Raw genomic sequence first — 15,893 nt, forward strand, 5'->3', positions numbered from 1 at the left:
AATTATGTATATAAATATATTTACAATATATTTACTTAGCAATTGCTCCAAGTGCTGAAGCTGTTATTGACAGAAGCGGAATCTAGACAGAAGTCAGCACCAAAATGATTAAAGTGGTACTCAGCCTGGAATTGCCCTATAGGAATTCTTTAAGACCCTGTTAATTAGGCGGTTGTTAAATGTAAAGCTGTAGTGCCGTCAGTTTGCAAGTCTGCTGCCTGAATGCTGCCTGGCGGGGGGAATAACCAGGTCGCCGTGTCTGCAATGAGAGCGGTATGGAAACTATATGGAAGCCGTACGGAAAAAGAGTAGGTGCAAGGCAAGGAGAATATGGATCTTTTGGGTCTTCCTGATATTGATATGGGAGGGACTATTTTTGAACTCTCTCCATTTCGGCAAGGGATCAGTGACAAATCTGTGATTTTCGGGTTGGCGAAACGTTAAGCAACGAACCACAAAATTTGCATGAAGCGTTGTATACGTTCTCTGTGGCTTCCTGATGATGAGAGAGTGTGGGTACAGAGAATGTCTTTTGATTTATTCTTCTTTACTCATTTCTTATTGATACTGCATTTGCTCAGTGTAATTTTGTTCAAATTCTCATTAAAACCAGATTTTTGAATTAAGTCCCTGATGTTAAATTAAATATACATTCTTGCCTGGGCTCTGTGGGGTGCACGTGAGTTAAGCAGCACATCAATTCATCCAGCTCACTGCAACGCAGAGTTAGTTTCTCAATATATTCCGCCTGCGATACACTGAGAAAAACCCATGCTATGGCTTTGGATTTTATGGGGTTTTCCATTCCTGCTGTCCAGAATAGCTGCGAGCGCGACCCTTCCCAGCAAGGGAAGTGTGATGAGGGCCTTGGTCTTAATTTCAGTTCCGATTAAATCTTCTTGCTAAACTGCCTGTCTGCTTTACGTGTCTTCTGTGTTTCCTCGCAGGCTTGCATACGGATGGAAATATGTACTCTTCTGTCCCAGCTTCTTCAGAAAGAAGATTTTATGCGTAGTTTTCACTGGGCGTATGAATATGTAATGGAAAACACAGGCAATGAGGAGGAGAAGCTGAAAAATAAGGTGATTATGTGTGAAAATATGAGCAGTTTCCATTCTGATGGGGGGAAAAAGAGATTTTGCACATTCACAAATGAGAATGGCTTTCTCCTTCAAACTTTAGACAATGCATGCACACGAATGGCTGTTCTTCCCACTTTAGTGGGAGAAATCATATTTACATACCAAATGTAGATATCATTAACACTTATATTTTATTTTTTCGCAACGAGCTGATTAGATGGAGTGTACGGGCAACTTTTTAGGAGCTTTTCTATGTGTGTCCCACAGCTTTTGTCGGAGAGCTGTATCTGTTACAGCACAGAACCGGCTCAAATGGGGATGTATATCTAAATTTTTGCTTGGTGTGAGGGGTGGAGAGGGAACCAAACTGCCATCCTGGTTTAGCTTTTTTGGAGAGGCTCCTGGATATTAATTTGCTTGTGGAGTGGGATGCTTTTAACAAAATCTGTTGGCTGCTTTGTGCACAAAGGGAAGTTTTTTTAGGATAAGCAGAGAAAGGTTACACTTGGAAAAGGGGTGTGGGGGGGAAGGTGATAACACTAAAGCATCATCTGTGTGATCCCAATCATCAACTGGGTGATCTCTAAACAAAATTCATAGAATTCGGTGTGGCACGCTGGAGGGTTTCCCCAGAGGAAGCCAAGAGCTCCCGCAGGGATAATCCACCGCATTACTTCTGGGACGGCTGTGGTCAGAAGGTGAGTGTTCCCTGGGGGGAAAGAGGCAGAAATCATTTGTCTTCTGAGCACTATAGGAGGTGAAAAATTGATTGCTATGTCATGCCTATAGTATCAGGGTCAAAAAGTCTTGGAAGCGGGCGTAGGGTAGGTAAGGGGTTAGGATCTACTCTTGTTTTTGAAGAGAGGGGGATTTACAGAACTAGACTTGTCCCAGGTCTAGCAGAGGTGGTAACACAGTCGGAGTCAAAATAATTCTTGGAAAGAAGGTGCATTATGTTTGAAGGATGACTAGCGTAGGGGAAAGCATCCCCGCTGTGCTGCCGGGAGCCGTGGCTCGGTGGCCGCGGTGTTGGCTGGTGTTTGGGCGATGGGCGAATAGCTAGGAGGAACACGGAGGAGCGTTCGCAGTGCCTCCAGAGGTCCTGCGGAGTCTGCAAAGTTTGAAAGTTAACAGAGACAACCGTGGGCTATTTTCCAAAATCAAGTTAGCTATTTAGGGTGCTTGGACAATCAAAAGGCATTATCCTGTAAGAGAAAACGAAAAAACGTCCTGAGAATGGACACAACGTCTCTGCGTTTAAGTAATTTCTGGAAATATTGAACTTTCATAGTATAGAAATAGAAAAAGAAGCCTTAGCCTTTCTGAGGTCAGAAAGCACCACAAGTATTCATTTGAAAATCTCTTTATTCTTGCCATAGGTCACGAAACCGCAGGTAGAACTGCTGTGGCCAAAGGTAGCCCTGTCCCTGCCGGCAGCGGCTGGCCCGGGGGTTCGCACTCCCCTGGGGTGCTGTGGGCCTGGCATTTTCTTCTGTGAGATAAGAAGTATTTTCTTCCATGAAAGAAGAAATAATTCCCCCAGGGTTACCTGAATTGCACTGAAGAGTGGAAATCAGTGGGAGTCCCAGGGGTGGGAAATCCTGCAATCCCTTTGCAGTGAGAGGAAGACGGCTGATGAGTTTTGAGCCTGGCAAATTTTTTGAGAGGATTATACAGTGTGATTCTTTGCGCTGGGTATTTCTGGGAGGCCCCAGTCCAACATAAGATTTTCACGTGTTATTAACCATAAACTGTGACATTTTGAGTACTTATAGTTGAGTAAATACTTAAATGATTTCCTGATTTGAGACCCAAATAATATGGAAAGTCTTTGCGGTACTAAAAGGTGCATCACAATTTTTTTTTCTTTCCCCCTATATAAGGCATGAGCTTTTTCAAAGTTTTCTGTTATATCAGTGGTTGATAAATGAATTTCAGGAGGTGATGGAAATTGAGATTTATTTTTTCGTGAAATGATACATGCTTTCATAGCAAAAAAGAGGAGGCATAAGCTAGAGTATACTTGGAGGTAATTACGAATCAGGAAGGTAAGAGAAAAGATTTCACATCTTTCCTCTTGCTCTCAAAGTGAGTAAAGAACAATAATTTGTAACCATTGATTAAGGAGTTAAAACAATTTAACATAACATTTTCATTGCCGGAACCTGAATTCTGGTCACTGTTACCGTACCACACAATACTCTGGTCTTCTCATAGTCCTCTTCATTCCAGCAGGAGCAAGGTACCTGTCGATACAATTATGGGGATCAGAATCTAGCCCGGAAACAATGTGGGGAAGCACATTACAGTAGAAAAAAATGAAAGCATGTCAATAAACATATGGTCAAATGGTACTCGCATTAAGAAGCAGTTCAATAATATCAATAGCCATTGCAAGAGGAACAACACATATTCTGTTATCATAGAACTTTGGGAAAATGTTTTTTCTTTGGCTTTTAGTTCATTTATAACTACTGTGTAATGAACAGTGATACATATAAGAATTTAAGGGAAGGAGAAAGCTTATTGATATAGAACTTCAGGGTAAAACAATTCAAAACAGAAAAATGAGGTGTTTCAAAATCCTGAAAGCAAACTTGAAGGTTCTCACTGCAATGGCATACAATGTCCAAAATATCTGCAAAGAGCCTTTCGTTGTCCTTGCACAGGTCTAGGTGCAGCGAACCAGTAATCGGAGTGAGAAGGAAGACGGAGCTTTTAAGGAGCTGCTCGAAGCTTTGCAGGGTGAAAGCCAGTTTGCAGAGAGAGGCTGCGCTGACCCACCTGCATGGAGCTTGTTGCAGGGTTGCAACCATCATTACGGAAAGGAGCAGAGAAGAAAGCAAGCGAAACAGGCTCATTAAAAACTCTGCCCAGGGTACTGCCTCAGGCTTTTTCCCTCTCTGTTAACACTTTATATCTTTTTCTTAAGAACCACGGTGTGTTTTGCTCTGTTCAGACAGAGAGGTTTGGAGAGCAGTTAAGGTAGATAAGTATGATGCATGTCTTTCCACTTCAGCTGTTAACTGTTGCTTGCTCCTTAAGGCCCTGACTTTATAAGTTAACTTTATTTGAAAAATGGAGCATATTTTAATGTTGTCCTCTCTGTTGACCTTCCTCAATACTGTCCCAACTCGGCTGGGTTTTTTTTCTGGTTCCATTATCAAATAGATATTGATTCTATGCACAAAACCATTTTCCAGATAGTGCTATTGAACTCCACGCTGCAGGTCTTTTTTCTGCCCGAGAAGCAAACATTTCATTTTTGGCTTAAGGTAAATGTAAGGGAATATTAACTTTCTTGCCTTTTTCCTGAGAATAGCAAAAATCAAGATGGATTGTTTGGGGCGGGGGGGATGGCCATGCCACCAAACTGGAACAAGTCTTCAAACTCCCAAGTTCAGCACCAAATATTTCAGCAGAAGGAGGAAATATCACAGAATCATTAAGGTTGGGAAAGACCTGTAAGATCATCAAGTCCAACCATCAACTAACCCCACCATGCCCATTCAACCATGTCCCACAATGCCTCATCCACACGTTCCCTGAACACCTCCAGTGATGGTGACTGCACCACTTCCCTGGGCAGCTTATTCCAGTGTCTCACCACTCTCAGCGTGCCAAGCCATATGATGGCTTGGCACATGAGCCCGGCCTTGGAACTGCTTCCAAGGCTCTTAGCTCTGGCTGAGTAATTTCTTAATTACTTCTTAACTGCTGTTAAGAGCACTGTATTCTCCCTCCTTCAGAGTAACAAGGGATCCCCTCTCCGTGCCTCTTCCGTCCCTCCGCATCCCAGACCCAATGGAATTGAACTGTGGAACAAAGATGGAGGAAAAACTCGTGGGATTTCTCTCTTCCCAGTGTCTGTCCTGCAGTTCTGTTTATTTTTTTAAATATACAAAGGGAGAAGTGGCACCAAGTTTAAAAAGCTTAGTTTGCTGGAAGACTGCTCTAATGAGAGGAGTGTTGCTTTGCTTTAAAGTCAGCAAGCATGGTAAAGGCACACTATAAATTTAAATTAACCATGGTAAAGTAGAAAGAAGTCACTCCTAGAGTGTATCGCTGCATCTCTCCTGTCTCCCAAAGTTTATCTTCTTCCTGCTTTACAAATCAGATCAGAAACAGGGAGCTCACGTGGTACCGAGAAACCCAGGATCTCTGTCTGCGTGACGCTGGGTTCTGACTTTACAGCAGAAAAGTGGGACACCAGCTTGTTACTGGCAGCTCAATTTTGGTGTCATTTAGGCAGCTGAAGAGAAACAAATAGGCCATCGATCAGTCTAGCAACAGCCCAGGGCCTCCGTGTTTTAATTACACGTGTTCTTTGGACCAAATTCATCCCTGTTGAAACATCACCAACTTAAATAAAACTCCACCATGGAGGAATTTGGCCCAATATGGTTTTTTCATCTGTATTATTAATACATTTAACACTGTTTCAAGTAACTTTTTTTATTCTTCTGTCTCTTCAACTTTTCTAAGCAGGCTCACGCAGTTTTCGATGCCGTTTTCACGTAGTAAAGAGAGATGAAGACAACTTTTCCTGTTAGCCTTGTTATAGGAAGAAGCTTTAAGCAATGGTTGAAACTTACCCTTCCAGTACAGGTGACCTCCGCCCAGCACAACGCTGCAGCTCGGTATTTAGCGTAAGAAAGCTGAGTGCTTTGCTTGATTTACCAAATAGAAACTGTGATTATCAGCACTGTTGCTGCCATGTGTTCTCTCTGTGGGTACGGGAGAAATCTGGTGAAGTCCACTCTAAGATGGGGCCGTTTCGGGTAGGACCTGTTCCATCACAGGCTGGCTGCTCTAGCAGCAGTGAAGATTATTTTTTTTTTTTTCCCCCTCCAAGGAGGGTTTCTGAGACACTGGAAGCCAAAACATGTCAAGAGTTAGGACTAAAATGCAGCTTGCCTCTTTCTCAAGTGTGCATAGATGCGCAGTTGGTCTAAGGGCACAGGACGCGTTTCTTCAAGGAAGCATTTGCAAGAGGATCCTCCGCCTGTTTGGGCACGTGGTGCCAAAGGGTGCGATTCTCCCGCAGGGTCTCCCAGCTGGAAACTAATGGACCAGGGAGGAGAGTCGGTGTGAGGCGGAGCGGTTGCTCCTCTCTTTGCAGCAACCCATGCAACGAGGGCGAGCCGAGCTCCGCTGTCTCCAGCAGCGCTCCCAACCACTCGCCTGCCGCAGCAGGAGCCACCAGCCGGGAGCAGCCAGCAGCCAAATCCCAGCGGCAGACAGCTTCCAAGGCAAATGAAGGGGCAGAGGCCAGGGGGCAAAGCTGCAGCTGCTGTCCTAGCGGGGTCCTTGTTCTCCTCCATCCTCCAAGCCACCATGGTCAGAGCCCTGCAGGGCTCCCCGCCAATGCCGCTGCCGGAGGACGTGATCCCGGAGAACATCAGCTGGGCTGCTGAGGAAGCCCAGGGCAACAAATCATCAGAGCACACGTTTTTCTCTCTGGATTATCAGCATGTTCAGGTCCCCTTTGAAATCACACTCTGGATCATGCTTGCATCCTTGGCCAAAATAGGTAAGGCATCTTGAGAGGGTGAGGAAGGACGGGGCTCTCCATGGGGATGGTGCGGGCAGGGGTGGCCTTTGCTTCACCTCTTCTCCAATCTTGGAGCCCGAGATAACGTGCCAAGTCCTAAGGATTGCACATATTGTGTGCCAGACATACTGCGCGCGCACGGAAAATAACTACCCAGTTGCATTTCAGGTTGGAAATGATGGTTTTCCACCTAGAAGTTAACACCTGTGCGTGGTGTTGCTATTAGTAGGAAAACTGTATCAGGGTTTCCAGGAGTTTTATTTAACTGCAGTACACACCAAGGTGTGCATTCATCTCGACTGGCTTGCCAGCGACACTACGTGCAGGTTGTCTACTGCATTTTCGTCTTAAAATGAAGACTCCTTGGTCTTAAAAAAGGGTGCTGCGTCTGGCCGGCAGCAAGGAATAATTCAGTCCATGCGCAGGGTGTTATACGGCCTAAAATAAAATCTCTCTGCATCGAGGAGGTTATCTCTGTAATGACACCTAAGAAATTATATTTTGCATAACTTGGACCTATCTTTTATTTCCCCTGCAAAACTGGGCATAGAAAAGTGGAAATTATATATTCTTTTTTTTCTTCAGGAATTGTGATCACTTCTGTTAAATTACTGCTATAAAATTTGTTTTATAGCATTTTTTTCTTTTATTTTTTTCCTCAGAAGGGAGAAGTCTCAGATTCATTTGGATCAGAATTTCTTTCAGATGAAAATGGTCTTTTCGTTTTGCTATTCAGCATATTATATGATGAGATTGGAACTCTATTAACATGCATGAAGAAATAATAATGATCACAAATTTTTTTCTTATTATTCCTATTCCAGTTTGGTTTGTTTCAATTACTTTCTTTTTATAACTTACCTTGAGTACTTGTGGTGGTTGTCAGCATTTCTCTCCAACATTGGGCATTGCACAAGGCTGGCTTGACTGGACTTTTTTCGATGTTGCTTTTAGCTTTACATGTTAATGATTAAATAACATTAGAAGTGGCACCATTTATAATTAATGAGAATGTGGGGTTTTTTTTGATGTATGGAATCTGTATTGTGTTTAAAATTAGCAGTTGCTATTTACATTAGTGCTGAAGATGGATGCTAACTAGATTACATTGTAAATAATTCTAAATACTTTTTTATTTATGCAGATTATTTAGTTTTTCTATTTGCGTATTACCTAAAAATATGTCTTTAACTTTATGCTCTGATGAAGTGCAGTCTGAAACAACAGTAATTTTAGAAAGTTTGGTATTTTCAGTAATCTTTCAGATTTTCTAGCCCATCTCTGATTGAGCGACTTCACCTTAATTGTGTGCATTTATTACTACTACTCCAAAGTGCAGCCTGCTGAAGGTGGGATCACGGGGGGCTTCCTCACCCCAACGAGGAGCTGGTTGGTGCTTTTCAGCCAGTTTGGGCTGGTGAGATAATACATATTTATTTTTTTTAATCCATCCCTTTCCAGGGTTTCACCTATACAACAAGCTGCCTTCTGTCGTTCCCGAAAGCTGTTTATTGATATTTGTAGGACTCATCATGGGGGGAATCATCTACGGCTTAAATGACAAGTCACCACCTGTTATGGACAGCGACATCTTTTTCCTCTACCTGCTGCCACCCATCGTCCTTGACGCAGGGTACTTCATGCCCAGCCGTCCCTTTTTTGAGAACATCGGCACTATCCTCCTCTACGCAGTAGTGGGGACGATATGGAACGTGTTTGGGATCGGCTTTTCCCTGTACGGGATCTGCCAGGTGAAATCCTTTCACCTGCAGGACGTGTCGTTGCTCCACAACCTCCTGTTCGGCAGCCTGATCGCCGCCGTGGATCCCGTGGCGGTGTTAGCGGTCTTTGAAGAGATACACGTCAATGAAAAGCTACACATTTTGGTCTTCGGTGAATCGCTCCTGAATGACGCGGTGACGGTGGTAAGGACTAGCCTTTATTTTGAGTATTTAATGTTCAGAGGACAGATGGGCTGGTGCTGAGAGGTGGGATCTGCAGAGGGAAAAGGCATCAACAGCCTCTTCTAGCAGAGGACTCCTGGTCCGCTTCTCTGGCCTGAGGTCCTGAGACATGTTCAGGTGAACATCTCTTCGACTGTTAGGTCTGAAGACAGAAATGCACATGCCTGCCACAACACTCCCATGGTGGGAGCCGGACCTCCAGAGAAGGATGCTGATGCTGCACTGGCAGAAGTCCCAGCAGCATATTTTAATGTCATTGCTACGTATGGCCATGTCTGGTGAATATCTTGGTAACGGCTGTTTTTCCTCTTTCATTTTTCATCCAGGTGCTCTACAAGCTATTTCGATCTTTCTGTGAAATGCCAACCATCAAAAGTGTGGACGTTTTTGCTGGAATAGGAAAATTCTTTGTGGTTGGGCTAGGAGGAGTTTTAGTAGGTCTTACTTTTGGGATGACCGCTGCCTTTACCACGCGATTCACCAAGGATATCCGTGTCATCGAACCGCTCTTTGTCTTCCTGTACAGCTATCTTTCCTACCTCACCGCTGAAATGTTTCACCTTTCGGGGATTGTGGCGTAAGTATGTCCCAGCATCTCACCTGTCCAGGAAAGCTTTTTGGCTATATTTACTGAAAAGTATCAGAACAGTAAAAACCAAAAGTTTAAAAGTAAGTTCCAACTACTTTCCAAGTAGTTGGAAATCTCTCTATGGCAGCGAACAGCAAGTATAAAAGCTTGTAGAAGAGCTGAGAGGTGTAACCCTGTTCCACGCGTTACACAATTGCACATCAATGGTAAGAGCTGCAAGTCGCAAGTAATCCAGATGACTACTGCTGGGCAAGCTTCAGACGGTGATCGGTTTATGTAGGTTATTGAGGAATGTTTATTTGAGCTCCATATTTTTCATTTGGAAACCCTGAACGTGCAAGCAGTGAGATGTCTAGTGGGTTTGGCAGAGCCAGAACAGGCTTTCTTGGCATATTTTGTTATTTTCCATGTGTGGGCCAGTCAAAACCAACATTTGAAAAGCTGCGAGGAGTATTTAAGTAGCTCCTCGGAAAAGTTTGGTCTCAGGTTACAGCACATCTGTTCCAGCACCCTCCTAATCTGCACGCCCTACCTACCAGCTAGCTTTGGGTGATGGCCCCAAAGGCGTGCTGGGGCAGACCTTACGGTGACAGAGCAAAGCGAGTGATGGGGTGGGAGTCGTGTCCCTCAGAGCCGAAGCCTGGAAATATTCCTCCTGTTTGTGAGCGGAGGGCTCTAATGGAAACCTCTGCTTTGGAGATTCAGACTTACTGCTGGAACGAGTAAGCTCATGAGTTTGTCTGGCCTCCTGAGCGAGGGTATCATCCATCATCTCTCCATCTCCGGTAACGTTGGAAATCTGCTGACCAGTTTCAGCCAAAGTTGTCAGAGATCAAGGTTTCAAAGGTACTAAACCCAATCTGCTTGTGATTTACTACAGTGCAGTCAGTTCTACACGCTCTTCAACCTAAAAACCCCTTTTAGAGCACTGAAGGGTTTTCTCTGCGAAGCTCTTGTGCAACGAGGGTATAGCAGCATGGGGCAGACAAGGGCTGCCCGTCCTGCAGCTGAGTCCCACGCCGTATCGCGTACCACTTCGCATATTCCCGTGCAACTTACTGGATCAGCAAAGAGAAGCTGTTTGTTTCTGTAAATTCAGTCTTTCACAAATTGTAGTTTATAGATAATACATCTAGATATAGATATCTAGATATAGATAATACATAATATATTTCTTTTTACTGGGTAGGTCTTTCAATAAAATGAATAATTTTTGGCCAGATCCTTCAGTTTTGGGCTTACCTCGTTGTGCATTTCACTTGCAGAGCAGGTGCTGAGGGAAAAAAAAAAAAATAGATCTAATAATGGTGAAAGAAAGCTCACCTTGGAAAGCAGAGACAGATGAAAAACAGAGTGATTCAGCCCCTCTGGTTTCTGTGGGCTGGTATCTGTTACATTTGGTTCTCCTACCTAAACGAAGTCAGCTAGTGCTGAGGATCAAACCCAACTATTTAATATTTCCCTAAAGACTATAAAGTGCACTTAGACCACATTGATAGCTACAGTGTAAACAATGGTAAATCTGATAATAATGAAGATAAAAGGAAGAAAAAAAATAGTCAGGTACCAGCTAGACACAGGAGTATCTGGGAGATCTAATTTAAAACTAATGATACTCTTTTGGATATAAACCATTCCTATATCTTGCAGATTTTGTTTCCTCGAATGGTTAATAGGAGCAATATTCTAGCATTACTGAAAACAATTCTAGCTCTGGGAGTAGGTAAGAGAAAGCCTATTTATAGGAGCATAAGACAGAACAGTGAAATAAATATGCTGCATAATCATCATGGAGCAGAAAACATTCAATCCTAATGGTGTCTCCTTCTATCAATCACAATCTACTGTACCCATTATGGAACCCATTTTCTATTCTTTTGAATAATGCATTGCTTCTAAAGCAAAACAATTGCAAAGGCAGCTGATTCCTGCACTGCTGGTCTAATAATTGCTAAATTAGAAATGCCTCTTTTATATATCTTGATTTCAAACAATTCATTCATTTGTGACCAGGGAATACTGTATTATAAGAAGCAGACCTTGGCAGTTTGTTTCTTTGAAAAATAATTTGATTGCCAAAAATATCAATCCTCCATAGTCCAAAAAAAAAAAAAAATCTGTGAATGCAACCCAATCTGCTACACAGTTCTGCAAATGTTTTTTAGTTTGTTTTCTCTTTTTTCGGTTTTTTCCCCTTGCCCTAGTGGCAGTGTCCACCTTTGAAGCTGTGACGGAACAGGTCAAGTTTACTCCTTGTCTGTGAGTCTGGTGTGAATCCATATCCTTTTCCCAAGAGGTGTTCCCAAACCACGGCTCTGGAAGTCACTTGCCCATAAATACTTGTTGGATTTCTTGGTTCCTAGCTGGAACTATTTTATTCACTGTTTATTGAGGCAGAGACAGAAATAGAAGAATTTTTTTTTTTTTAGCTTGTGGTTCAATCCCTGTTACTCTTTCTGGCTCAGTGCTTTATGCAAAGTGGGTCAGTCTACAAAGGATAAATCAAAAAAGACCAGTTTCAGGATATTTTAAAGTATTGTTACATTTTCTTAGGAGATGGAAGATGTGAACTCAAACAGCATTAGATGAGAAAGGGATTTGATCTTGGTCTCATGCTGCTGGATAAAACGGGATCTCTTTCCACAGTAAGAGCATTGTGGCTTTTCTGAGTCTGACCTTTCATATCCTGTGCTTTTGCTACAAGTCCTCTCCCTGAAGTCCAGTTTTAATTTCAGACAAAACCAAATGTTTATTTCTCCTTGAAAAAAAGCATGGGGTTTTTTTTATGGCAACGAGGAAAAACAGTAACTTTTTTTTTTTAATGAAAGAGATAGAAATGTGTGTGTGTGTTGGGGTTTGTTTTTTTTTTTTTGTTGGAATGCAAAGCTCAGTAATCGGTAACTCACAGTGGGTGGAAACGCATATTTATTTGAAAAAGTATTTTTTTTTCTTCTGATTACTTATTTGTTGTCCCAACCAAATACCTGGTAAGTATTTTCCCATAATAGTGTTGCTGATTTTCTTAGTGCTTTAAGAAGAGCAGAAACGAATACAGCTGTTGTCCATTCCTTTGTCTTGTTCCAAGAGTAGGTGCAGAGTTGTGGCAGTGCAGAAGTGTTAGTGAGTCACTGATGAGCCAGAAGGAAAGTGGCCCTTACTCTGCTCTTGTTGGCAGCGGTGCAGATGAGGAGCAGCGACACAGTGGCTGACAGCGTCTTCCTGAAATAAAGAAATAGCTGTGGAGGAGAGAATCGGGGTCTTTGGTTTCACACAGGCTATAAAACCGCAGCTGGAGCACAGTCAGCTTTGCCCATCTGCAAACTGTCCTGTTGGCTGGGGCCAGGGGGCAACCCTGGGTGTTTTCCATCAAAGCCCAAGTAATGCAAAGAATCTCCCTTGTGAAATTCTGGGGTTAAATGGGATGGTTTTCACTGCAAAGCAGTAGTTGCATGGCTGTTTTCTGAATAGCTCTTAGCTGAGAGGTTACATTATGGTAATGTGCTGCGGAGGCCACCACCTATCTTAATGCCTATTTGCATCTATACGGGTCACTTCCCTGTCCTGGTCTCAGCTGGTGTTTAAAGTCAGTCTGCCAGGCCCAGGTGCACTTCTGCAAGCTGAGGATCTACTTCTCTGTGGGCCTGTCTGTGTGTGATATAATGTGAAGAGAGTTGCCGTGATGTCCCCTGTGAAAGGAATTTTTAATGCAATAAAACTCCATGTGGATGGCCTTACGAAATGCCAGTGGAAATCAGATCTTGGAAACGTAAAGCCGTTTTGCTATTGCCGGTACAATATTTAGAACACAATGTTTCTGTCCAGGTTAAAATATAAAAAAAGGAGCTTAGACTCTTTGAGCGCTCACTTGTTTTGACCTTCTAAGATTGCTGGCCTGAAAATGTATTGATCTGAAAAACTGATGAATTGGGCTAACCACGTGTACCCTGTAACTTGAAGAACCAATTATCCATGAAAAATTGCAAGGCAGAAGTTTTAATTGGTGCCGCACACTTCTGAAGTGACCTTGGATATGCGATACCTGAGGAGTTCAGATGCTCCGCCGATAGCAACAGCGTTTCTTGGCTCATTGTGCAGCCTTATGAGTGTGCCTGAGCATTTTATTGTCCCTTGGTTGCATGGAGCTGATGGCTTCAGCTGTGCCCAAATAACATACAGTGCAAGCCTGGTCAGGCTTAGAAATATACAGCATGAGGTACGTCCTACGCTTGAGTTTCTCCAGCTTCAGATTAGCTTTGGTCCCTTGGGTGAAGGAGTACAGCATTCGGGCTGCTCTTAAACTAGACTTATTCTGAGTCCTACAAGAATCTGCTGTGGTGACCAGGTATCAGCCAAGCTCACAGGAGTCCTATTTACATGTTTCTCATGCTGAGAAACAAGTCTCCCATTCTCTCAAATGTCTTTCTCTCATCTGGGCAAAATAGGTAACGGGGGCTCCTAAGCAAGGAACTCTTCAGCCCAGATGGTTAGAGTTTGGCAAAGTCAAAGAACTGAAAACAGTGTATTGTGACGGGAAGAGTTGGGTGTAGTTAATCGTAGGTTTTGCTGTGTGGCTATGATAAATGCAATAGATGGTGAGTTGTTTATCTGTTAAAAAACAGATTCAGGCAGTCTGGTCAACCTGTATAGTATCTTATTGTCCTGGTGGTCCTGCTGATGTAGGAAGCGAATCACTACCCAGTGAGATATCTGCAAACATCTAAGACTTGATGAAGCCTATTTTTTTATAAATGACAATGTGTCAATATTGTGTGCTGAAGTAGAAAACTTCCTGTTTCGTTTTCATTTTCTCAGCATCATCGCTTGTGCCATGGGCATGAAACGTTACGTGGAGGCCAACATTTCTCTGAAGTCTCACACCACAGTCAAATACTTCATGAAGATGTGGAGCAGTGTGAGTGATACCCTCATCTTCATCTTTCTTGGAGTTTCCACCATTGGAGAAAATCACGAGTGGAACTGGCCGTACATTTGCTTCACTGTCATTTTCTGTCTCGTTTGGAGAGCACTAGGTATGGTGCAATTATTATTTTTTTGTATTTATTATTTATCGGAGTGAAAAATGTGATTCCATTAAAGGAGAGAATGCTCCTGCCCCCACCATCATCCTTTCCTGCTCACTCCGTATGTGTCGTTATCCCAGATGGGAATGCAAGGACTGGAGTGGGACACCCCAGCCAGTGCTTCCCTCCTCCTCCATCACTCGCTCAATAGCAAGTTTTCCATTTCATTGCAATTTCCTAGTCTGTGCACTCACCATAGACAGCACTGGTGCTAAATAGAAACTCTCATGACATCTATTTTATCGATACCTCTGTCTTAGACCCTCCTTTGATTGCCATGATACCCTCTTCCATTTCTGTGTGTCTTGGTCCCTTGGTATCTTCACAGTAGGAGGAAGACTGTAAGTAGGTAGCTCGGGATCAGAGAGCCGTGCAAAACCATGGGGTCTCTGACTGCATATTCTGAATTGCAGAGATTTAAGGGATTTAATTCGTAACAAGTTTGTGTACAGCAGCATCCTTAAATGGGAAACTGGAGGAACCTTTGAACAGCTGTCCCTGGAGACGCTGTTCTACTTTACAGAAGACCATCTACGCAGCTTACTGCTGGGTAGATGAGAACTGGGACCTAAAATGTGAGGATGCTTCTGCTCCTACTCAAGAACTTCAGATAAGGACTGAGAATGACAGAATTGCACAGAATTAGGGAATTGCTGAGGTTGGCAGGGACCTCTCGAGATCATCTGGTCCAACACCCTGCGTAAGCAGGGTCAGCTGGGCAGGACTGTGTCCAGACGGCTTTTGATTATCTGCATGGACGGAGACTCTACGACCTCCCTGGGAAACCTATTGCAGCATTTGACCAACCTTGCAGTAAAAAAGTGACCAAGACTTAGTGATAACAAGAGGAAGAGAGCTATGCATGAAAATACTCTCCTGGTAACTGTGGCTAAAGATAATCTTCTTGAGATCAGTTACAACGAAAACCTGAGTCCTGGTCCCAGGATACTCTGGGCTCTCATTTTCATGCATTGTAAATGACCAGAAAAATAGATGCACTGTTTTACCATTGTCCCCAGTTGTATCTTGCGCTGATTTGGTGTTCAGAGAGGCCGATTCTCCATTGCCTCTTAGAGTGTGCTGTTACTGTCGCCTAAGTGAGTGCAGAGTGCCTACGTTCTCATTTATGGATGTCTTAATATATTAACTATATCTGCAAATATAGCAGAGCACCCATTTTGGCAAAGAATTTGAGAGCTAAAAAACATTCAACAGGATTTATGTTTGCAAACCACCGAGTCAAACAGAGTGAACTCAAATTTGATAGACACTTCAAGAAATTGCTTAAATAGGATAGGCCATGATTAGCAAGACATAGCAGAATGGGTTTTATTAGCTGTTAATACATGCCAAGTTTTGTTTTAATAACTGTGTGCCATAAATGCATTTGGAAACATGCTTATTAGTCGTGTGTACATTCAAATGTGTTATTATGATTAAGTGGTTTTCTCTTAAATTATTTGCTCAAATGAGAAGAAGTTCTGAGTTTGACTTTTTTTTAGTTCAAAAATTCTTCACTGCAAGATGTAAGGAACATAGTAACATTACAAAAGCACACCAAAAATCCTCTGGCTCTCTAAATACAGCTTTTCTGATTGCATTCTCAAATTATGCAGCACATTA

General features: G+C 42.9%; 1 protein-coding gene across 1 annotated transcript in view; it reads left to right on the forward strand.

The window, feature by feature from the left end:
• The first annotated feature begins 6,419 nt into the window (after window positions 1-6,419).
• LOC104257709 (sodium/hydrogen exchanger 2-like) overlaps window positions 6,420-15,893 on the forward strand; it is a 28,843-nt gene continuing 19,369 nt past the window's right edge. The window contains exons 1-4 of the mRNA XM_059824453.1: window positions 6,420-6,615; window positions 8,098-8,561; window positions 8,927-9,177; window positions 14,002-14,219. Of these exons, the coding sequence (XP_059680436.1) occupies window positions 6,420-6,615; window positions 8,098-8,561; window positions 8,927-9,177; window positions 14,002-14,219 (1,129 nt within the window). The remainder of the gene's footprint in view (window positions 6,616-8,097; window positions 8,562-8,926; window positions 9,178-14,001; window positions 14,220-15,893) is intronic.

The sequence above is a fragment of the Gavia stellata genome, chromosome 14 (genome assembly GCF_030936135.1).
Source record: "Gavia stellata isolate bGavSte3 chromosome 14, bGavSte3.hap2, whole genome shotgun sequence".
Classification (NCBI taxonomy): domain Eukaryota; kingdom Metazoa; phylum Chordata; class Aves; order Gaviiformes; family Gaviidae; genus Gavia; species Gavia stellata.